Source organism: Plasmodium coatneyi, chromosome 11 (assembly GCF_001680005.1).
Source record: "Plasmodium coatneyi strain Hackeri chromosome 11, complete sequence".
NCBI classification, from domain to species: Eukaryota; Apicomplexa; class Aconoidasida; order Haemosporida; family Plasmodiidae; genus Plasmodium; species Plasmodium coatneyi.
Window position 1 is genome coordinate 458873 of NC_033566.1, and position 22167 is coordinate 481039.

Genomic DNA, 22167 nt, shown 5'->3' on the forward strand with positions numbered 1-22167 from the left:
GTTTATTGCTACATTTAGCGTTAGGAATGGACGAGTCAATTTGTTTCGCGCAGAACGAAATTATCAAAAAGTGAAAACGTCCAAGTGTTAAAACGCCCCAATGGACAAGCAAAATTGGTAGAAACGGCTACCCACTGAAAAATTAACTTTTTTACATATTTTGTTTCCATTTTTTTAGTAAAAAATGAAGTTCCCCTGGGGAAATTCTACACTACTGTTGTGCAACTGGAAATGGTACTGTAACGAAAAATGGCTGTTCAGACAAAAAAAAAAAAAATGAACACAACGTAATGGGGTAAAATGTAGTGTACATTTAACATATAAAGAACGTGCGTACTACACTATACGTAACGTATAAACTGGCAAATAGAAAATGTAAAAAACATGCAATTTGCCGCGTGTACGTATGTGTACAGTCCACACGCGTGGGCAAAGTACAACCACTGTCAAAAATTTAAATCATTTAAACTAGTTCAGTGGAACGTAAAATGTAAACTTTTACACTTAATCCATTTCTATACGCGTAATGACAACTATTTTGCAATTTATAAAAAAAAAAAAAAAAAAAAGTAAAAAAATGGTGTTGACTTATTCATCATCGTCGATTTCCGGGGGTGATTCCACTTCATATATCCAATACCTTAAAAGAAAAAAAATGAAAGGAAATGTTGTAGAAATGGACCATTTGAGGGAATAAATGTGCATGGGAATTCACACGTGCAGCTATGGGTGTGTACGTACGTTTACGCGTACGCTCATATGCCCTCCCACACACGGATGAAAACAAATGCGACATGCTTCGTTTGGTATGCACACATGTGTGTTCGTCCGTGTCTGATGGCGGGGAAGCACATCGCTCGAAATGGTCACCGATCGTACGAAGAGGGGAAATAAACGGTGGGCATGCACACACAGGCAAAGTAAAAAGAACAGAACAAAACGGAACAAAACAAAACAACACAATCCGATTCATCATCACGCACCTTATCAGCGTGAATAAATCACATGCGCAGTAATAACAACACATGGTCTTAGCACAAAATATCGCACGATAGAGTGCTTGCTCACGTAAGACACTCCCCCTTTTTACACATTTCGTGTTTCATGTGCTCTCTGTTCTTACCACTGTCGCCCTATAACCTTCACAGTCATGGTTGTGTGAACGATCTCATCCAACATGTACAACATGGTGAAACACGGAATGGCGATGCTAAAAATGATAAGCGTTGGGATCCAGAAAAACAAAAATTCAACTTTTAAAACCATATTGTAATTTCCCCACACATTTAACCTTGTTCTGGACCAAAAAGGAATGTTCTTTTGGCTTACATTAAATAAGTACTCCATCGGCTTCGTTTCTTCTCCTTTAATCATTTTTTGCCCATTCACAATTACTATATTTTGCTTTGGTGTGTGTAACCAGTAATCGTCCCAGTGGAAGCTGTCAAAATCATATTCTGGTTTCCTTACTCCGTCTTGATCTAGATGGTCTCGAGGATTTCCATGATGGTGTTCCACATGGTGGTACAATCCCTTGGTGTGCCCTTCATGGTCGTGTCCATGGCCCTTACTTTCGTTCGCTTTGCTACTGGCTGCATTTTTTTTCCCCGTCGCGAATTCTTTACTTCTGAAGGGAATGATTCCCACGAACTGAGGTCTTATAAGACTAGATTTCTGTGTACCTGTGAAGTGATATACATTTCTTAAGCCGTTACATAACTTGTAATTTAACTTGAACATTTTAAAAAAAGCAGGAGAAATGGCTAAGTGCTTGTAGGTGGCCGGCCGCTTATACAAAGTTACAACGTAGGAACAATATTTTTACACAAAAAAAATGGCCTTCCCCAGTATTTTTAATTTCTTCTTAAGCGCGATGAGGAGTGGTCCAATTAAAAAAAAGCAAAAAAGGAAAACATCTTTATGCGATCGCAAAAGCGAGGTAATCTTTCACACGAGTTGGAGGTTACTCCTTGTGTTACTAAAAATGTACGCAAATTTGCGCAAAGCATTTGTTCATATGTACAATAAAGTTAGCACATGCGCGCTTACCCATCTACCTAATTATTTGCTAACATCTGTTCACCAATTTTCTTAACTTATTCGTTTTATATTCCTAAGGTACGCATCGCATAACGAAATGCTACTTTTTTAAAATGAATCTTACTGTTCAAATTTTTCGAAATATACACCTGCAATTATTTTTTTTTTCCTTACACCTTTTCCCAAAATTTCTTCAGTACATATTTTGCGCTTTCTCCTTATGCGTATGTGATCCGGAAAATAATAAAAAAAAAATAAATAAAGCAACAAATTATATAATGTTCGGGGCGCCTCCTCATATAAGTGCGTTTCATTTTAAAGGCAAACGTGGGAGGAAGCGTCATTTTAATGACGCAGCCACACAACGACTAGGCTATTTTTTCCCTCATTTTATTTCATGCGGGGACGAAACGGTAACACGTACTTTACAAACAATTAATTTAGCATCTCCAACATTTCGAGGCAACATAAATGTAGAGCGGCATTACAATGCATACGCACGTAATGCGTGTGTACACTCCCATGCACGCAGCAACAAACGAAGTATTAGCAAACAGCACAGCTAATATTTTCCTGCGTTTTTTCCCCTCTGAACAATCACACAGAGTATGCTTATCTCCCCTCGTGTTTGCCCATCCCGTTGGAAGAATTAATCTTCATTTGGGAGAAAGTCCACCCGAAATGAAAAAAAATTGAGGGCAAAATAGAATACCTTGTCCATGCGCCCTTTTAACCCTTCCCCTCTGTGTAGCTTCGCAAAATTGTGAACACTGAGGAGAAATATATTCATTGTGTGCGGTCCAGCAAGGGCGTATATAGGCTACTCGTGCACCTGGCGTAAATGTGTGGCTAACCGTGCGAGGGCAACCTCCAAGTGGGCATACACTTTGTGAACCACATCATGGTCCGATCTGCGGAAATGTAATTAGAGAGACAAACTGGACAAACGGCGAACGGAAGTTAAAGTTAAAAGGGGCACGCAGAGGAAGTTGCGAACTGGGAAAACTCGAAAAACCCATTGCAAGGGTAAAGGAAAATAAAAAAAAATGCACACATCGTCAATGACATGACGTAGCAGCACGCCCTCGAATTAATTTTTGGTATCCCGTTATTTCAATTTGCACTGCTTTTACGACAGTTGGGTTGTGTTTTCCCTGCCTAATAAGCACCTTTACAAAATTGCCTCCTTCATACAAACCGAACGTATTTGCACGTGATTACCCATGTCGAAAGCAAAAATGGCATCTGCCGGTATGAAAAAGCTTTCCTGCCTGGCCGTAACAAAATACAACAGTCTCGTAAACCTCTATTGGTCTAAGTGTCCAACCCTGACTAACGCTAGTGTCAGCTCAGTTACCTTTTCCCGTAACTCGTTAAAGTTTATTTGCAAGAGGCACTTCACTTATGACAAGAATGACGTAACGCTAGATTGGGAGGATGCAGACGACATAGCGGACTTACTTTTGGAAGAATACAAAAATGTAGACCCATTAACGTTGCGATTTGAGGAGTTAGAAAACATGATAATGGAAACCGTTGTGAAGAAAAACAAAAAGAAGTTAAGCGGCAGGTGTAATGAAGGCGCTCTGGAAAATATTCAAATGAACTGGCTGGAAAAATATAATGAGGAGGATAATTAAAAAAATATCTTTTGTAATCCTCTTTTTTTCTTTCTCCTTTTTTTTCCAGTCTTTTTTTTTTTTTTTTTTTTTTTTTTGTCACCTTTTTCGTCTTATCGTGTTTCCTCTTCCTTTTTAAAACACATTTAACGACAGTTCATAACATTTTGCAACATTTTTCGGTTAACTTGCAGCGCGCACAATTCACGCAAAGCGTTTGCACACACATGGGGGAGTGGGGGGAATTGCCAACACAGGGTACTGACCACTCCGCGTTGTTATGTGTACACATATACGCATACGTATCTTCGCTGACTTTACAACGTACAACGTGCAATGGAATGGGCGCAATTTTATTTTCCCCCTAATTGCAGACGTTCCTGCGCTTAATTTTTCCCAGCGGCGGAGAATTTTTTTTCCCCTCGAAAAATTCCCCCTAACTACTACACAACAATTTGATAAACCGTGATCGTGCACAACATGGAGTTCACCCGAGTTGTATACCTTTTCTAAATTGACTCAGTTGGAAGTGCCCACATTTTTAAAAACGGAAAATTTGCGTCAACAATTTCGAGTGAATCAGTGCGTGGCTCTTTAAGCGGACGCGAAGGGGGACCGAAGAATAACGTCTTTTTTATTTATTTTTTTTTTTCCCCAATTTTCTGTCTTTTTGTAAAAATACAGAAATGTAAAGGAGGGTTTCACCCTATCACGTTATCATTTTTGTAATGACAAATTGCGAATTAGGAATTCCCAAGTTGGCTGATTTCTCATGAATATTACGCCCCTCCCTCCGCCGCATTTTTGCCCACCACTTGGAACACTGAGCAATTCATGGAAACAACAACGAAAGATGGATGCAACCACGTCATGCAAAATGATGAAAATAAGCAGGTGATTTAGTTGTGCGTGTTCCCTAATTATTCATGGAGGGGTATTTTCTTTTCCTATCTGTTATGACTTTTCCTGAGTTTCAGATAAAATTAAAAATTTCTCCCAAACGCAGGAATATCTTGAGTTTTCCGATGACTTTGTCTTCTGCTCGACCTGCCACAATTTCTCACCGGTAAGGGAAGCGGGCACACACCAACGTACCGATGGGTATTCCTACTTGCGTACATTGCGCATAAGTGACAACCCACCTATGACCGCCCACTTTACCCTCCCCCCCGCAGTACCACAAAGAGGGCTACCTAGAAAAAAGGTGTTCAAGTTCCTGGTGCGGATACTCCAAAAGGTGGTTTCTTCTGAAAAACAAAAAGTTATATTACTTCAAAAGCAAAGAAAGCTTGAGACCGTCAGGCGTCCTCGATCTGGAGCTCATCCACATGGACATTAACGTAAAAGAGAAGTATTTTCTCCGTGCGCGCTCCTAAACGTATCCACGTATCGCTCACTTTGTGCCTTAAATAAGGGCGTAAAATGTGAAGAAATGAATAAAGGAAAGACTGCATGCAGAGGAGATAGTAGAAAAGTTACTCACAAAAAGGATCAATATGTGGTTGCACCGTTCACCACAAATGAGGAAAAACTCCCGCACACATGCTGCCTTAACCATATTCCTGTTTATTTTTTTTTTTCCAAAACTATACAGTACGAACATGGGATAAAGCGGAAACGAAGTGGCGAAGACTGCATTCTGTGTAACGCTAGAGAAGGAGTGCGTGCGAGGGGATGATCCTCCTGAAAAAACAATGTCAGGCTCACATAAATATACGTTTGAATATCGATCTAACCGATTTTACACCTCACTTTTCTTTTTTTCTTTTTTTTTTGTGCCAACAGACTGCATCGAATCGAGGATGTACAAGAACGACAGCAAGAAGGAGTCGCTCCTAATTCTAACCCCCAGGAACACAGGCCTCAGATTTTATTTAAGGGTAGGCTTAAGTACAAAAAAAGGGACCCCACTTTGTGGAGATGTACATATATATCCGCCCCTTTTCTCATCTGCAACGTTGGTAACGCCATTCTCCCCGCAGGGTGAAGACGCGGAAATACACGAGTGGTACAATTTGCTAAACAGCTCCATTACGAGCAATAAAATTATAAGTCAGCCGAATTTTATTTTTTCGGAAAGTAACTTTTGGAAAATCGACAGAATATCGGTTGATGTATTCGAGTCGATTGCGGACACGGGCGACATAGTCCTATTCAGGTGATCATCTGGGGGGAAGGAGGAAAAATTCTAATTAAACCATAGACTCAGCTGGTGTGTATGAAATTCTTTCTTCCATCCTTCCTTCCTTTTTTTTTCCAACAGGTCAAAAGTGGTTTCTGCGAAGCTGCAGAGAATCATAACGAGGGGCGAGTATGATCACATAGGCATGATTCTCAGGAATGACAAAAATGGGATATTTCTCCTGGAGGCCTTATCCAACATGGTAACAACGTTCACATGTATTTGGTAGATCTACTTATGTAACTACACCAGCGTGAGAGGGTACCCGATATACAACCACGATTTAGGCAAAACATACTGCCCTTGCGGCTTCACTCAATCTGTGCGTCCTTCCCAGGGAATCATCCTAACGCCATGGGAGCTTTTTAGACAGAACCGGTGGAACGAGGCCTACACCAGGTTGGTTTATTCATCCTTATTAACGAATGTGCACAAAGCGGTTACTTCTAAAGGGAAAAATATAAGATGCGTACATTTACCTGTACCCATGCATGCACATACAAACACACATGCACTAACTTACGAATTTCTATTTTCGTAGGATTGCTCTGAGACGCCTAACCTGGGACAACTCTGAACAGAATCTTAAAAAGTTGCTACACTTTCTAAAAAACACCATAGGGAAAAAATATAACCTCAAGATAATTAATTTTCTGGCCCCCAAAAGTGGTACGTCCTATTTGTGCATATAGCGACGTCGTCCAAACGTATATATTTTTTTCCTATCTGTACGAATTGGTCTAACCCTTCACCACCGACCATTTTGTACATTTAGATGGATTTATGTTTGTGCTTATGCTTATGTTTATACATTTCTTTTTCTTTCAACCATATCCCTATCGCCACAGATGACGCCGGCTATTTCTGCTCCGAACTAATAGGAGAATGCTGGAAGGTGAGCATTTGAAAAAAAATGGAACACTGTCTTCACCCCCACAAGGACGACTTAATCTGGGCATTCATTTCCACCCATTATTGTGCGCGCATTAAGTTACATGCTTCCCCTTCCTTCGTGACCACGCAGATAATGGGTGTCATTCCTTCAAACACGACATGCTCTTATATCTGGCCGAGTAAGTTACCAGTGCACGTGCCCACCGTGTGGACGCTGATTGGAAAGTGCATTCTGCGTGTGACACACCATGTGTATTGGTGCCTCTAATGTTTATTACATGATGCAATACTTGGATTCATGATCAGTCTGGGAGAATGTGCACATTTTTAATGGAAGGAATTTATCTCCCCCCAAATTTTGTGTATAAAAAAGGGGAGCCCTTTTTAGTACCAACACCACGTAATAGCGAGACAAAATGACCCCTTCCCCGTTTAGGCAATTTTTCCGAAAAGTTCGAAGAGAAAATGAAGTTGCAGGAAGGTTGCCAGCTAAATAATGAACTATGCATAGACTTCACCCTGTGAGCAATTTGACCGGAGCATCCCAATAATTGGCCTTTCCAGGGGGACTCTCCCAATCTTCCACGTCTTCCCATTTTTGGCATACCACCATTTCGTGCATCCCCATGTTATCTGAACTGGGAATTTATATAGGCATGTACCAAGTATATGTCCACAAATACACGTTTATCTTTTCTTTTTTTTTTTTTTAAATTTTCTTTCACGTGTCCCATTTTTGAACCCGCGCGCATGTGCAATAACGTCTTTTTGGTAAAAGCAAAATTTCCTGCTACAGAGTGTACCAGCACTGGGGAAAGGAAAAAAAAAAAAAAAAAAAAAAAAAAAAAAAAAAAAAAACTGTCTACATTCGTGCCTCGCATCTCCCAATTGTGTTTCACCTTTTCAAGAGAAAAAAGAAAAAGGGGAAAAATAGCAATGTTAGCTATGATCATAAAACTTCCACACCGCGTCGCACACGTGGTGACACACATTGCTGCGTCTGCTCGATAGAAGGAAAATTTAAATCACTCAGTCACATGATAAACCTGGGGAGGCATACCAAAACGGTCCAACAGGTATATCGCACCTGCATGCGCAAATAAGACAGCGAGGTAGGGAAAGAATCCTAAAATAGGGAACAACACAAAAGAACGAGCAACCTAAGGAGAGGGAAAATGGTTTCAGGCGTCAGGGTGTCGGACGAGTGTATCTACGAATTTAACAAGTTGAAAGTGAAGCACCTACACAAGTACATCCTTTTTCGAATTGAAAATTATGAAGAAATCATTGTAGATGCGTTGCAGCAGGATTCGGACTTGACGTCCTTTGAGGATATTATAATGGACATTAGAAATAATTTGAAAGCGACGGAATGTAGATACATTATCGCGGGTGAGTCTGCATAAGGTAGCAGATGGAAGCTCCGTCAAGAGCACATCCACGCGCTAAGCTTACACTACATTACTAATTAGGGGAACCATCTGGTAACGTTACTTCCCTGTTATACCTTTTTTATCTTCCCCTTACAGATATGCCTATCCACACCCCTGAGGGCGTATTGCGGAACAGAATTTACTTCATTTTTTGGTCCCCCGATTCTGCCAAGGCGAAGGAGAAAATGCTCTACGCAGCATCCAAAGAATCACTCGTTCAAAAAATCAATGGAATTTTCAAAAGCCTAGAAATAACATGCGACATAGAAGAATTCGAGGAGGAGCTGAGGGCCATCATGTTAAACAACTGAATGGACTGATCGAGGTTATGATCCCACATTTAAATACAAAGTGGTTACTGATGCCACGGTGAGGGATTCCCACGTAGCATTGTAAAAGGTTTATTTGTCCTTAAAAAAAAAGTTCAATTTATCCAGAACAGTAATTGTAATAACGATGGTGGTGATCGCCACTACATTCAGCGTGTTCGTGCATACTTACACGTGTTTCCCCCTCAGTTGTCACGAAACGGGTCCTTGTAAAGGGAAACGTGTGGGGGAGTAGGTCTACACACGTTGGATCCTATGAGGCGTCTTTTGTTTCCTCTCCATTTTAGTTAATCAAGAATATATTTTCTGCGCAAAGTGAAAAAAAAAAAAAAAAAAAAAAACTAGAACAAAGTAGAACAAACAAGGCGCTGCATTTTTTTAGCGATATTGCGCATTCTTTGCACAGTTGCCCCAAGCAAAATTACCATCCTGGTGCATCACGTGGTCCTCAAGTTTTTTTTTGTGCATTCCCCTTTTAGACTTTTTATCCAGCAGACTCTGTTTCATTTTATGCTTCACATTCATTGCGATGGATTCTAGCATCTGCAAAGTTGGGGGGAGGGTGTGGCGGTGCACGGGTACAGCGGTGGTTAAATGGTAGGTAAAACTGCAGCGCAAGTGGGGGCCTTTTTTTCTGGGTATGCATTTGGATAAGCATTAAAAGGGCACTTCCATAAGTAGAGAACCCCACATGCGCCTAGCCGTGCCGGCCTGCACGTATTTCCTCCTATTCATTACGCAAGAAAATCCGGGCAAAAAAAAGGGCAGATATTTGCTAAACTTTATGCCCTTAATTTTGTGGATCCGGAACAGTATATATAGAAACTGGAAGGCCAGGAACACTCTGCAAAAAAAAAAATGGAGCACGTAAAAAGGAGGGCTGCACGAAAATGTTAGGAGTGACGGGATGGACAGATTTGCCATCTTATGTTCCTTCCCCCCCTAACGTACAAATTCAGGGAAAAGCTGAAAATGGTGGAAGCCAACATGCGCCCATTAGTCCCACTAAACGTGCTGACTACGTAAGAGAATATTCCTACACACGTGAGAAGCAGATTCATATAATGGATGTGCACGCGTTTGTCTCTATGCGAATATAGAGATGGTTTGGCACGTGTATATTCCTCTCTCTCATGAATTATACGCTCATTTGTCTGCACAGCTTAACCGCAAAAGGACAGGACGGACACGCAGCTGAAGGTTAGGACGTTGGCTTCAGGTCGGGAACGGGCATGAGTATTATTTCGCGAGGGGAACATACAAACGATGGAATAAGAAAATAAATATACATGCGTATGGTGCACATGTAGACTCGCCCAGCTGCACAGGCTGGAACGGAGACGCTGTGATGGCGTTCTTGTCTGTTACTTAAAAATAGGCCAGTGCTAAGGGGATTCCACTTATGCGCTAAAAAAAAAAAAAACACAAACACTAACTTGTTTCTTTTACCATGCGGTGCCAAAGCTGAAAGAAGATCGAATGCACAAATTGGTTCACCTGCACTCCCTTTTTGGTCATTTAAGAACAAATGCGTGGAATCTACAAAAAAAAGAAAAAAAAAAAAAAAATAGCAAATAATGACGAGGGAACTTCCTCCCAAGATGCCAACTGCAGAGACATACATAACAGACACCCCGCACAGAATCAAATTACTTTGAAAAATGGTTGAGGAAAATAAAAAGGTTAACACTTGCGCTATTATAATAACGAGCCAAAGTCCTGCGATCCGTTAAGGCGGAAATGGTGAAAACGTGCAGAATAGCCAAGCTTGTGTGCGTGTTCACAAGGGTAACACATTGAGATGGGTAAGACGTTGAATCACCGCACCCGCTTAAACTACACGAAACAGAAACGAACCAGATGTAAGACAAAATAATTTGTACACACTTGAACTCCTTAAGTTGTCTGCGAAGAATGTGCTCTAAGGAAAGGGGTAACGGTTGAAGCGGTTTTTCCAAATGGGGCATGTGAGCATATCGGGGGAATGCCCCTTGGACAGAGGTCCATGGGGAGGCATTTGTGGTGGTGACCCACCCATTTTACGCCAGCCTTACCATCAAGACACTTATGGCCACCACTATAGACCCAACTAGGATGAGCGTAATCGAGGCATTTTCAATACAACTTTGCAGAGAACTCATGTCATCTTTTTTTTTCCTTTCAATTTTGTTTTCATACTTGGGGGTGGAGCTGTAGAACAAATAATTCAGCATCATGGTGTCCTTCGCAAATTAGACAGAAAAGGGAAGCAATTGAGAAAAGAAAAAGAAAAAAAAAAAAAAAATAGAAAAATAAAATTCGATGTAGGCACAATAAAGGAAAGTTTTGACGCTCCTTAACAATTGAAGCAACCCTTTGGAGAAACAACCTTTTAACAACATCGCGCAACAGAAGAGAATCCGGTGAGATGAACTTAAAAAATGGGAGGAACGGAAAATTTTACCATAGTGGGAAATTTACCAAGGGGACAATCGGCCACGAGTAAAAGTAGTTTGCAAAAGAAAAAAAAACTCGCGTCTGGCACGCAATGCACTTATCTGAAGATACCACATGTGTATATACATTTGCGTGAGCAACGTTCGCAGGAAGGAGGTTCTCCATTTAATTGACCTCCCAAATGAATCACCTTCCTTGGAGTTATTTTACGGGTTTATCAGCCAAAATGTGAGAGTGCGAAAAAAGGCTCCCAAAAGGATACGACATTTGCCTACCAATTTGAGGTTGAAAAATGCGCTCAATGACGTGAACCATCGAGCCAAGTTTGTGCAAGAAAAAAAAAAAAAAAGACCACAAAAAAAAATTAGGGGAGTCCAAACGGTTGACGCATTAGTACCTATGTGGACATAAATGGACATGCCTACGCGCCAACTCACACTGGCCTTCTTAGGAGGCATGTGCAAACGTTTCCCTTGCAGCACCTCCGTGAAATATACCCAAACGGTTGTAAAAAGTAAAACAAAGGTTAATCAAAACAAATGCCCACCTAGCACGTCCTAACCGCACGTGCTGACGGCGAAATACATCAAATTACAGTTTTCCTCACAAAAAAAAAGAAAAAAAAAACGAAAACATTATCCCACATATGTGTGAGAATCAATTTGATCTGCTCTTCCTGGACAGTGCACCCATTTTAGGTAAACATGTTGGGATCCATGAAGTCTATGCTTGCCTGAATGACCGCATTGGGATCGCCCTTCAAAAGGGTCAGGTCATTATTTTGTGCATTTTTGCTTTTACTTTTCGCTTTTTGTTCTCTTGGTTTGCGTCCCTTCCTATTGGATGTGCCTTCCTTGACCGTGAAGTCATTCGGGGGGTTGACGCCAGTTGAGGCATTATGATCGTCTCCCACATTCTGCGCTACTTCAGCACCCTGTACCCCCTGGTCGGCCTCTGCATTCCCACTCTGATTTTTACTCTTCCTAGGTTTCACCCGTTCATATTTCCTCCTCGGTTTAACAATTTTCGGTTCCTTCTCAGCATCTTCATTATTCTTGTTCGTCTTTCTTTTCCTTGTGGTTTTTGGTTTGCCCTCAGCCTTAACTCCCTCTACAATATCATTTTTAGACTTGGGTTTCCTTGGCTTTGCCTTATCTTCCATTTTATCTGCTAACTTCTTTTCATTGTAGCCCATATACCTCATGTACACTTTTTCGAAGTGATTCTTTGTCTCTTCATTATCAGGGACCATGTCGAAATGCAGGTGGTTGATAAACAATGCTTGTTGTTCCCTTGAGGAAAAAAAAAAAGAGAAAGGAACAGAGCATGTGGGTGTGTGGGCATTTTCACATAAGCGGCAGCTCACATGCAGTACATAAAAGTGAAAACCCCCCTTCATGTGTGCGCTTGTTAATAATCGCAAATACGTGGAGGCCACTTCTAACAATGTGCATGAACATAGCGAATAAATAACTTCCTTTGGAGGAGCGACAGAGAAGGCACCTCTCACAGAAGACACACACACATGTATATCTCCCTTACCTCCATTTCATGGTAAACAGTTTGTTACAGAACTCAGAATTGAGAATGTTCTTGTAGTCATAGGGGGTGACCTGTGTCAGGAGCCTCTTTTGGTTATAACCGACCTAAGAAGTGGGCACGAGAGGGGGGTATGAGAAAAAGTGGCGTCAACAGGGAAACATCACCACGTGTATACGTTCGTTCATACGTGCGTACGTGCATGTGTGTGCAAGTCCCTCGGGCGCCTCCCAAATGGACATCCACTTCCCCGTGGTACGTGTTAGAAGGGGGTGGCACAAAATTAACCCAGTTCGTTTCCCACCACAGCACCGGCACGCGGGGCCCAGTTCAACTTACAAAGGCAAACTCGCTAGCCTTGGTTCGCGCCGTCTCCAAGTTGAGCAGGCTCTCCGTCGTGAAATTATTCGACGTGATGGTGTTCATCGTTTTGAGTAACTAAAATAGGGGAAAAAAGAAGGGCGAATATTGTAAGTGGCATTGTTGGGGCAATTAAATGACCACTCGCTATACAAATGCAGCTATATCATATGGGGGGATGCACCCTGTTTGCGCCCCTCTGTAAAGGTACAAAACGCCAAGGGTAAATGCTGCGATGGTCACTCCAAAAATTACGTCGAATGATTTATCCTCCGAGAAGGGATCCTTGTTCTTATTTTTCCTCCTCCTCTTTTTCGGCCTTATTTGGCTCCTCAAGTATTCCACCTGCGGGGAAATAAAAGTAAAAATAAATTACATGGTAGGTCATCTCTACACACTAATACAGAGTCCTGCACATATCTACGGATCATTTCGCGCACTTACAATTTTGTCGTCAATGGTCCTCTGGTTGAAGTAGGCTATCAGGGGGGCTATGTTCTGAATGAAGAGGAAGAGAAAAAAAAATGATGAGCTTGGCACAAAAAAGGGTGTGCACCAGAATGGAATACACAAATATTCACAGATCAACGTAGAATACCCTGTAGAAAAGATGATAAAGAACACACCTGATGCACGAACAGCCGAGTGTGCTTAAACCTGGACTGCGAATTCATCCTATTTTTTGTCAACAGATGGAAGTACTGGTCCAGCCTATACTTGCTGGAAAATTCGATCATCGGCCACATCAACTGTAGCCGATCTTTAAATGCTTTCTTCAACAACTCTACAATTTTTTCCACGTTATTTATAACGCACGTAAATCCTAAACTGTTCTTCATATTCTGTGCGCACATTTGTATCCTCTTCATTATAATCATGTCTATTTTTTGCATCTCCAATTTATTCATGAAGAAGGAGAAGTTCAACTTTTTTAAGTTACGTACATCCCCCCTTTTGAATAAGACCAAAAGGTCTCTGTTATTATTTAAATTTTCGTTTAAGGCGATAATATCGTTTATGTTTCTTTTTCTGAAGACTTTATTTACGCAAAAGTTGAAACGTTTATATTTCTTCTTAATAGCATTGATCATACTTAATCTTATATGTTTACTTAAGTTTTTGTTCACAAGGTGGGCACCCCTCATATGGTGGTAGAGCCTATTTTCTTGTTGAAGGAAACGTTTCCTTAATTGTTTTCTTCTTCGCGTGGGGAGATTGAAATTCTCGCTCCTATTCTGGTTGTTCGCATTGGCAAAACGTTCATATTCTAAGGCGTACATTTCCCTATTTAGGTACTCCTCAATCTGCCCTTCTTCCTCTTTTTGCACCTCCTGTATTTTTTTCGTCCTGTTTTTACCCCTACCATCTGTCTTCTCCTTCTTCACCACGTCCTTCGTTGTAGCCTTTCTCTTTGATTCATTCGGCTCCTTACTGCTCCCCTTTCTCTTCCTCTTGCTCATCTCCTTATTGTAATCATCGACGACGCAATTTAGCAGATACGTCGCCGAAGGGTCTTCATTATCACCTGCACATGCAGCTTCCACACCATTTGGATACGTCTCAATCATGTTTTCCCTTCCTTTCACCTCAACAGGAAGGTCGCTTAACGTATTCACGTGACCATTCTGGGAAGAAATGCTAACCCCATTTGGGGCACTTATGGTATGTTCACTAATACTCGGGGGGTCATTCTTTTTTTTTCTCTTTTTTTTTTCACTTTCCATGCAGGTGCTGTCCAAGGCAGATGTTGCTATGTCCCCTTTATTTTCTGACGCCAAATTGTTGTTATCCTTTTTTTTCCTATACTTTCTCACTTTTCCATTTTTACCTGAACTGTTCACATCATTTATTAACGTGTTACCAACTTTGTTCAGATCATTTTCATCCTTTGGAAAATTCCCCTGGTGATAGCTCATTGTGTCACATAAGTTGGTCACTCCTTTCCCAATTGAATTTTCGCTTCCTTTATAAATAGAGCCGTATTCATTTTTACTGTTTATGAGGTTCATCACATCATTGGCCTTTTCACTAATCATCGATCCATTCAGATTGAGGATGTAGCTGTTCGTTGCTTGCCCCGCTTGTGCACTGTCTACAGGTACCATTTGTCCTTGTTCGTTTATCAACAGTTGGGGTGTGCCATCATTAGTGGAGGCGTTTTTGTTGCTTGTTCCTGGTTCAGTCGGCGCATTGGCCACCTTATCGTTGTCGTTTTCACAGACCACTCTTCCCTCCACATTGACGCTACTGTCAATTTGCGCGCCGCTGATATTCTCCGTGGTAGTACCCTTCTTCGGGCGTCTGCCCCTCGGGGCGCCCTCCTTCTTGGTCTTCCCAGCAGTGTTATCACTCTTTCTGCCTCTCCTTCCCTTCCCCGTATTTTCTCCCCCTCCAACAGGGGCGTTCGGAGCGGGTCCACTTTCAATGCTAAAGTTTTTTATGAGCTCATTAAAATTGCTATTTATATTGTTCAGTAGCTTATTGTCGATGTGACCGTCGCTGTAGCCACTGCTTGGGCAAGCTGCCGCATTAGCTGCATTAGCTGCATTAGCGGTATTAGCAGCATTCGAGGCGTTCATGTTGCTGGTGGCATGGTCTCCAGTTGCCACCACGCTGGGGGTAAGGCCTCCCAAGTAGATCCTCTGCAGCGCGAGCGCACCATTCATAACATGTGCATAGCTTAGCAAGGAGTACTCCTCTAATTGGCGAATCAACTCGTTCAGCTTACTCGGGTAGTAACTATTAAAGAGAGGCAAAAAGCGAGCATACTTATTTTTATTTTCACTGAATTCTTTATTTAAAAACAGCCAAACAAATTTGGCGTCAACACTCACTTGATCCTTCCGTAATAATTGCTCCTTCTTATACATTTCGTTGTTTCCCTTTTGCGCTACCATGTGGGTTAAATTCTCATTCATCTGTTTGTTCGCTTCGACTCCCATGTAACTGTGTGTAACTCCCTGGGCACTATTACCCAAGTGTGCATCGCGTAGGATCTGCGCATTATTATTCTCCCTAAACTGTTCATTCATGAACTCGTTCATGCTGGTGTTACCATTTGATACGTTAGGGTTGTAACTAACGCCTTTTACAATGTACGGGTTAACTGCGCCGTCTACCTGGTTGCCGTTCATCATTCTTATGTTTTCCCTTTCACCCCAGTTGCTACGTACGTTAGGTACTTCCGCTAGTTTGTCTTTATTAAAACTGTTATAATAGTTACTCTGAGGAGACGCGCTAGTGGGGTTATTCAAATAGTTAGCATTTCCATACGTGTTCATCACACCGCTTTTCATATTTTCTTGTGCCACACTAGAACTGATGTAGAATCCGTTTCGATCTTCTGTGAGATATTCACCTGTTTGACTCGCCCCGTTGTTTTGTTCCCCCGATGGGTAACTACTTCCTGCATTTGTTGATTCCATCTTTTTTTTTCTCCCTCTTTTTGGTTCGTCAGTTTTTGGCTTTCTCTTCGACATTTTGTTATTCGATGGATCGTTAATCATTTCTGCACCGTTCGCACAATTTGGTATGGGATTATCCAAGAGGCTACTCGCCACGTCCTGTAAACAATTCGCATCGTTGTTCGTTATCATAGTCTGCTCAGGGTTATTTTGCGCATTTTTACTTTTCCTCTTAGTAACCTTGGGGGGGGTGTCCTGTTCCATCCCTTTCTCCTTTCTCTTTCTCTTTTTCGTTTTCTCCGGTGATATAGCATTATTATTCATCAAGGAATTTGTGTCCTCATTCGGGTCACCTTGGACGTTGTTAGTTCTTCCATTTTCTGCTTTATCCCCTTGGACGTTATTGGCGTTATACTGGGAGGTCCAATCATTCTTGTTTTGTACTCCTGGGATACTTCCTACGGCTTGCAAGAAATTCTTGCCGCTTAGGAGATTCGCATTCTGCTCATTGGCGCCGACATTGGGGCTCATCTGTGCCTTGCTGCTGGGGTAGTATCCGGGAGGGCCACGCTGCATGCCGCCGTTCACGTTGTGTATTCCCTGAGCCGTTCCCCCTGCATTTGCGTTACCGTAAAAATTGCTACCCTGGTTGTGTACACTGTACGGTTCCCGACTTGGATTATTTTTTCCATTTTGTACGAGGGACCCGTACTGGTCCTTCAAGGCTGGACTGGAACGCATGTCACTTATAAGGTGATTATGCATGACTGGTACGTTACTAACGACACCGTTGTTGTCTTTAACTTCTGCTTCATTTCGCTCGTTTGGGTTAACTTTGCTATTGCTCTTTCTGTAGCTCCTCTTTTGGGGGGCCTCAATGGTTTTTGCGTTGCTGGGGCTGTTTCCACTGGCTTGCATAATTTCCATGTTATCCTTATTGTGGCTGCTCAACGCTCCTGGGTAACCGCTCAAATTGGAGCTTAAATTTGAGCTCACATTTGAGCTCATAATTTTGCCGCCACTTGCGCTACCTCTGTTTATATACCCCATGGAACTTTTTAAATTGCCCATGTTGTAATTGGCTCTGTTCAGATTGGCTAAGGAGGTCATCTCGCCCATGCCGCTCACAATGTGCATATTGTTCCTACCACCGTTGTTACCGCTAACTAGAGGATAACCTTGGGCAGCGCTGAATGGGGCCATGTTCATACTGCCATGCATAGAGCTCAAATTTGAAAATGCCTTACCACTGCTAGAAGCAGCAGCGTTCATCACGCCACTGTTCCTCCCCTTTATGCTATTCATCTGGCCAGGCGCATTCACGCGGGAAATAAAATCCGCCGCGTTTATTCTACTTAAATTATTAACATTGTTGATACTGCGGGGGGTGTCCCCATTAGCAGTATTGCTCAATTCGGGTGACATGAGTCCATTTTTTACAACTGCCTCATTATTATTATTTTGCATAACATTGCGATAAGGCATTTGGGATAAGTTCCCCACGTTTTCACCCGCTCGTCCTCTGATATTACTGGGTAAATTGCTATAATTCATGGGGCGGAAAGGTTTGTTCAGGGTGTCATTCATGTTGTGAGATAAATTGTCATCTGCCTTCCGCATAGCACTTACCATCTTCACATTATTCACCATTGACTGGCTGTTCGCACTTCCATACGTACTTTTGCTCATGCTATTGTTACTATGGAGCATATTGTGCTGGTTATAAAACGTGTGATTATTTAAGGAATAATTAAGGGGGGAGGATTTCGACAAAATTTTCATAACATTATTTGTAGTTCCCCCTCTGCTGCTCTGACTCATCGGTGCGCCATTCGATGGGTTGTGACGACTTTCATCCATACTCCTAGGGAGCATGTTTGCATTATTACTGGTTAGAGCATAGCGAGGGGTACTTTCATTGCTTACACCTTTGTCATTATCTGGTGTGTTGTTTCGGTAGTTGTCGTTGTTTTGGGGTGGGCATTGGCTATTCGACTTCATCTTCAACCTGTTAATGCCGAATGAGGGGTTGATGGAGCTCCACGGGGAGGTTCCCTCGCTGTTTGGTTAGTCCACAAATTTGGGGAGCTATTATTGAACGTATGACAGTTAATTTAAATAGCTGCCGCTACTCCTCAGGGAGATATCCTCATTTTCTTTTTTTCTCTTTTTGACACAAAATTGTATTTTCATCGATATACCATTGTGCGATTATGTGTCTGCTTATGGGGCACGTCCCCTTGTGTAAAAGCCTCGTCATAAACCGCCGCACAAACCCGTAAAAACATGTAGCGCGTTGGTTACTTTCCCCAATTTGCTTTCACCAAACGTATGGACTTCTGCACTCACTTCGACAGGGAAAATGCCTCTTATAGCATCCCCCTCTTTTCATTAATGGGAAAAAAAAAAAAAAATGATTGCAATTTTTCATCATAAGGAGGAATGAGCTCCGCTAACATTCACTGTTATGACTATTCGTCATTTTTCACATCACACAAAGAAAAGTTGAGTATATTTTTATTTTGAACATGAATTCACAAAAAAAAAGAAAAAAAATCACGCATGGGCGGGAAATTTTTTATACACATGAAGCAAAATATAAAATGGGAAAAAAAAAATTTGCTATGTTGTACCGCTTTTTTTTAAGCGTGCACTTTTTGCATTTTGCATTTTTCTTTTTTTTTGAACTACCTCCTTTTTTTAGCGGAACGTCACTGATGATGGATAGGATGCGCGAATTACATGCTCGCAAGAAAAAAAAATAAATATATATGGAAGGGGACACCAACAAGGTTATTAATGCAGCGTGTTGAAGAAATTAAAAGGAATTTATTTTCCTTCCAACTGTGATGAACCCATCCGGAATGCTTCATTTTATAACGGGCTTACTTTTAATACATTTTAGCTTTTTCTTTTCCTGTGTCTTCATTCTTTTTCTTTTTTCCACATTCTCTTCTTTTTACTTTTATTTTTAATTTTTTTGCTTCTTTTTCATACGGACTATTATGCGTTATATATATCGTTCTACTGTTTACTAATAAGACAAAAAAAAAAAAAAAAAAAGAAGAAGAAAAACAAAAAAGGAAGAAATGGCATAGCTTGGCACACAACAGAACGCAAGGCGACACAAAGCACAAAGACCATGGGGTGCAGAGTTTAACACAATCGTTGAGAGAAAAGAAAAAAAAAAAAAGGAAAGGAGGAAATGCCATCCTACCATCACACTTTATGAACCCTATGATTATTTATATTCCTCTCCCCCAAGGGGGACACACTGTATTTAATGTTACATATTCTGGTAACTTATATTCTTCCGACGGTCGGTTGTATTATTTGTTCTTTCTTTTCTGGATGGACCATTATAGATGGTAGAGTTATCTATTGATTCTACTGTTGAATGCTCAGTTGAATACTCCGTTGGACCTATTGTTGAAGCGTTCTCTGTTGTGTATTCCGTAAGCGTATCGAAGTTGCGTCTGACGGATCTTATCTTTCTGTTGCCGAAGTTGTTGCTGCTCCTTCCTCCTCCAAAGAAGTTTTTTATCCCAGGAGGTAGAAGATTGTACTGAAAGAAAGAAAAGAAAGAGAAGTGAAGAAAGAAAAAGAAGAAAAAGGGAGGGTTCAGGAATATGAATTACATATATATGAAACAACTTCTTATATTCATTGTTTTAAAAAAAAAAGAAAAGAGGTGGGGAGGAAAAATATTAATAAACTGCTGTTATTATTTATATTTTAAATTGTGTGTGTAAAGTGGTAATTACTTTATATAGGTAGAATCCCAGTGTTGGGATTCCTAATAATCCAAGTATAGAAGAGATTATAGGAGCGGTAGGGGTAGTGGTCGAGGATGCCGCTTCTGCCTCAAGCATTGCAGTTTCCTGTATACGGTCTAATTCAGATTTTAATTCTGATGGCTTTGGGATATTGGTTCCACCACTGCTATTGGAAATTTCATTAAAATATTTACAACATATCCTCCTGAGAACATTATCCTTCCCATCACAGTACTGCTCCATTCCGTTATATGCAGTAACAGCTTCCTGTAGATAACTGGAATACTCTTGAATACAGTTGGATTCGGACGTCTGAGATTTCTGTATGCAGTCCTTTATAGTTCCATAGTCATAGTAATATTCGAATACTTTTTTCATTTTGTTGAATAGGTTTTGGTCAATATTCTCGGTGCAGGTAGGCACACGAGTAATACCATGAGACGCCGTCTCAAGTGCAAGGTAAATTTCACTCATAACATCTGGGAGCGGCTTATCATTCCTTCCACTTTCCCATACTTTACCTCCCAGCCAATAATATAAAGAATAATATACAACATTATCCACTTTCTTTTCCCCTTTCGCCTCTGTTGCCCCACTAATTGCCTTACACCAAGCTTTTGCAATTTTTTTAGTATATTTCTTCATTTCTCCATAGTTGCTTAATACAGGCGTTAAATTTGTTTCCACCGTGTCCACCTTACACACAATTTCACCATCCACGACATCCTCCCCTTCTTCTTCCTCGAATTTTCCGTATATTCTTCTGGAGGGCAATTTATCCAAACTGCAGTCCTATGAATATAATTGTAAAATTAAGTATATTCCCACATTGTCATGGTACGATCATGAATAAAAATATTACATGTACACATTGATTCATTCATGCGAAAGAGAACATAATTTGCAGTATTTTCCCCACATTCATCACTAAGAAAACTAACACTATACCATTGGTTTGCACTCACTCTACTTACCACGTCGGCATCCGAGAAGCTGCCCGAGGATCCGGCCTGGTTTGGATTATTCAGTTGTGCTCTAAGTTCCTGTACTTTCTGTTCACAGTACACTCTATATTCCTTATTGAAATCCGCACAATATGGATCACTGTTGCCTTCCTTGGGGCAACCTGCACTCACAATTCTACATGCTGAATCAATTCCATTCAGGTACCCGATATATTCGGAACCACGTGTAGACCCATTTTGTTTTACATTGTTCTGTATTTTATCATAATCATAGGTAAAATCATGTACTCCTTTCCTCAGAGCGAATGTGTTTATGTCAGGATCTTCGTATGTAACCTTACACCAATTTTCACCCGCAGTACTATCTAGCGTTTTGTAAAATTTCCCCAAGAAATCCGGCAATTCAGAGGTGTGTGTTTCCTTAGGGACTAGTTTCTCTATCCAATAATAAAAGAAATAACAGGGTGCATCCTTAAATTGCACATCGCCATTGGACTCATTTTCTTTCTTTCTTTTATATGCGTAACAGTAGGCTCTTACAATCATGTCCCAGGATTCACGGAGTCCGATGTAATCACTTAATTCACTCTTCAATTTATTTTCCCAATCATTAGGCCAGGGAACATCAGAATTACATACGTCCCTAGGAACCCTGGTGAATTTATCATAGAATTCGGTTCTTGAAAGTACACTCCCCGGAAATGGAACCAGCAACTGCAGTTGGTGGATAGTGGAATGTACATATACATATATATACATATCTACATATATATATTTATATATATGGACATATATATACTTTCATTTATTATATTTCCTCTCACACACTCTTCCTCCTCCTCATTATTATTATTATTCTGCATTACACCCCATCAAATTACATCACATCGTTGTATCTGAAATATTATACGCGCACATTGTGCAATTATCTATGTTGCATATAAAATGGAAGAATCCCCCACAATATTTGCCCCCCTTCCCAATATTCTTTCTTACCCCTCCTGGCATTGTTCATCTATGTCTCTGTATATATTTTGTTTCTGTAAACTGTTAATACATTTAGGGAGCAAATATACAAATTTTACTCTTCCCCCTTATTATAAGCATATATCAAATATCTACTCTCTTTATAATACACACTGCTTATATTTTAAGGACCGATCATATATTAAATGCACATATATCAATTT

The 22167-nt window shown here is 40.9% G+C and overlaps 7 protein-coding genes across 7 annotated transcripts; 3 read left to right on the plus strand and 4 right to left on the minus strand.

The window, feature by feature from the left end:
• Positions 1-154: 154 nt before the first annotated feature.
• On the minus strand, positions 155-1740 carry PCOAH_00032750 (Uncharacterized protein; the record flags this gene model as incomplete). Its single annotated transcript, XM_020060070.1, has 2 exons — positions 155-640; positions 1124-1740. The coding sequence occupies 2 exons, from the start codon at positions 1738-1740 to the stop codon at positions 589-591; spliced, it is 669 nt and encodes a 222-aa protein (XP_019915724.1).
• Positions 1741-3278: 1538 nt separating this feature from the next.
• Positions 3279-3680, plus strand: PCOAH_00032760 (Uncharacterized protein; the record flags this gene model as incomplete). Its single annotated transcript, XM_020060071.1, has 1 exon — positions 3279-3680. The coding sequence occupies one exon, from the start codon at positions 3279-3281 to the stop codon at positions 3678-3680; it is 402 nt and encodes a 133-aa protein (XP_019915809.1).
• Positions 3681-4493: 813 nt separating this feature from the next.
• PCOAH_00032770 (Uncharacterized protein) lies at positions 4494-7260 on the plus strand (the record flags this gene model as incomplete). Its single annotated transcript, XM_020060072.1, has 12 exons — positions 4494-4553; positions 4666-4725; positions 4835-4999; positions 5254-5302; positions 5445-5539; positions 5642-5817; positions 5923-6043; positions 6179-6240; positions 6383-6510; positions 6690-6736; positions 6866-6914; positions 7172-7260. The coding sequence occupies 12 exons, from the start codon at positions 4494-4496 to the stop codon at positions 7258-7260; spliced, it is 1101 nt and encodes a 366-aa protein (XP_019915962.1).
• Positions 7261-7910: 650 nt separating this feature from the next.
• On the plus strand, positions 7911-8479 carry PCOAH_00032780 (Actin-depolymerizing factor; the record flags this gene model as incomplete). Its single annotated transcript, XM_020060073.1, has 2 exons — positions 7911-8127; positions 8265-8479. The coding sequence occupies 2 exons, from the start codon at positions 7911-7913 to the stop codon at positions 8477-8479; spliced, it is 432 nt and encodes a 143-aa protein (XP_019916046.1).
• Positions 8480-8685: 206 nt separating this feature from the next.
• PCOAH_00032790 (Uncharacterized protein) lies at positions 8686-10725 on the minus strand (the record flags this gene model as incomplete). Its single annotated transcript, XM_020060074.1, has 9 exons — positions 8686-8803; positions 8923-9040; positions 9236-9341; positions 9449-9533; positions 9666-9710; positions 9995-10036; positions 10151-10216; positions 10355-10418; positions 10552-10725. The coding sequence occupies 9 exons, from the start codon at positions 10711-10713 to the stop codon at positions 8781-8783; spliced, it is 711 nt and encodes a 236-aa protein (XP_019915663.1).
• A 902-nt stretch (positions 10726-11627) lies between these two features.
• Positions 11628-18237, minus strand: PCOAH_00032800 (Malaria antigen; the record flags this gene model as incomplete). Its single annotated transcript, XM_020060075.1, has 6 exons — positions 11628-12225; positions 12476-12579; positions 12812-12910; positions 13088-13177; positions 13277-13330; positions 13459-18237. The coding sequence occupies 6 exons, from the start codon at positions 18235-18237 to the stop codon at positions 11628-11630; spliced, it is 5724 nt and encodes a 1907-aa protein (XP_019915961.1).
• Positions 18238-19522: 1285 nt separating this feature from the next.
• Positions 19523-21523, minus strand: PCOAH_00032810 (KIR protein; the record flags this gene model as incomplete). The annotated part of the gene is made up of 3 exons (XM_020060076.1): positions 19523-19801; positions 20001-20804; positions 20954-21523. The coding sequence occupies 3 exons, from the start codon at positions 21521-21523 to the stop codon at positions 19523-19525; spliced, it is 1653 nt and encodes a 550-aa protein (XP_019915808.1).
• Positions 21524-22167: the final 644 nt, after the last annotated feature.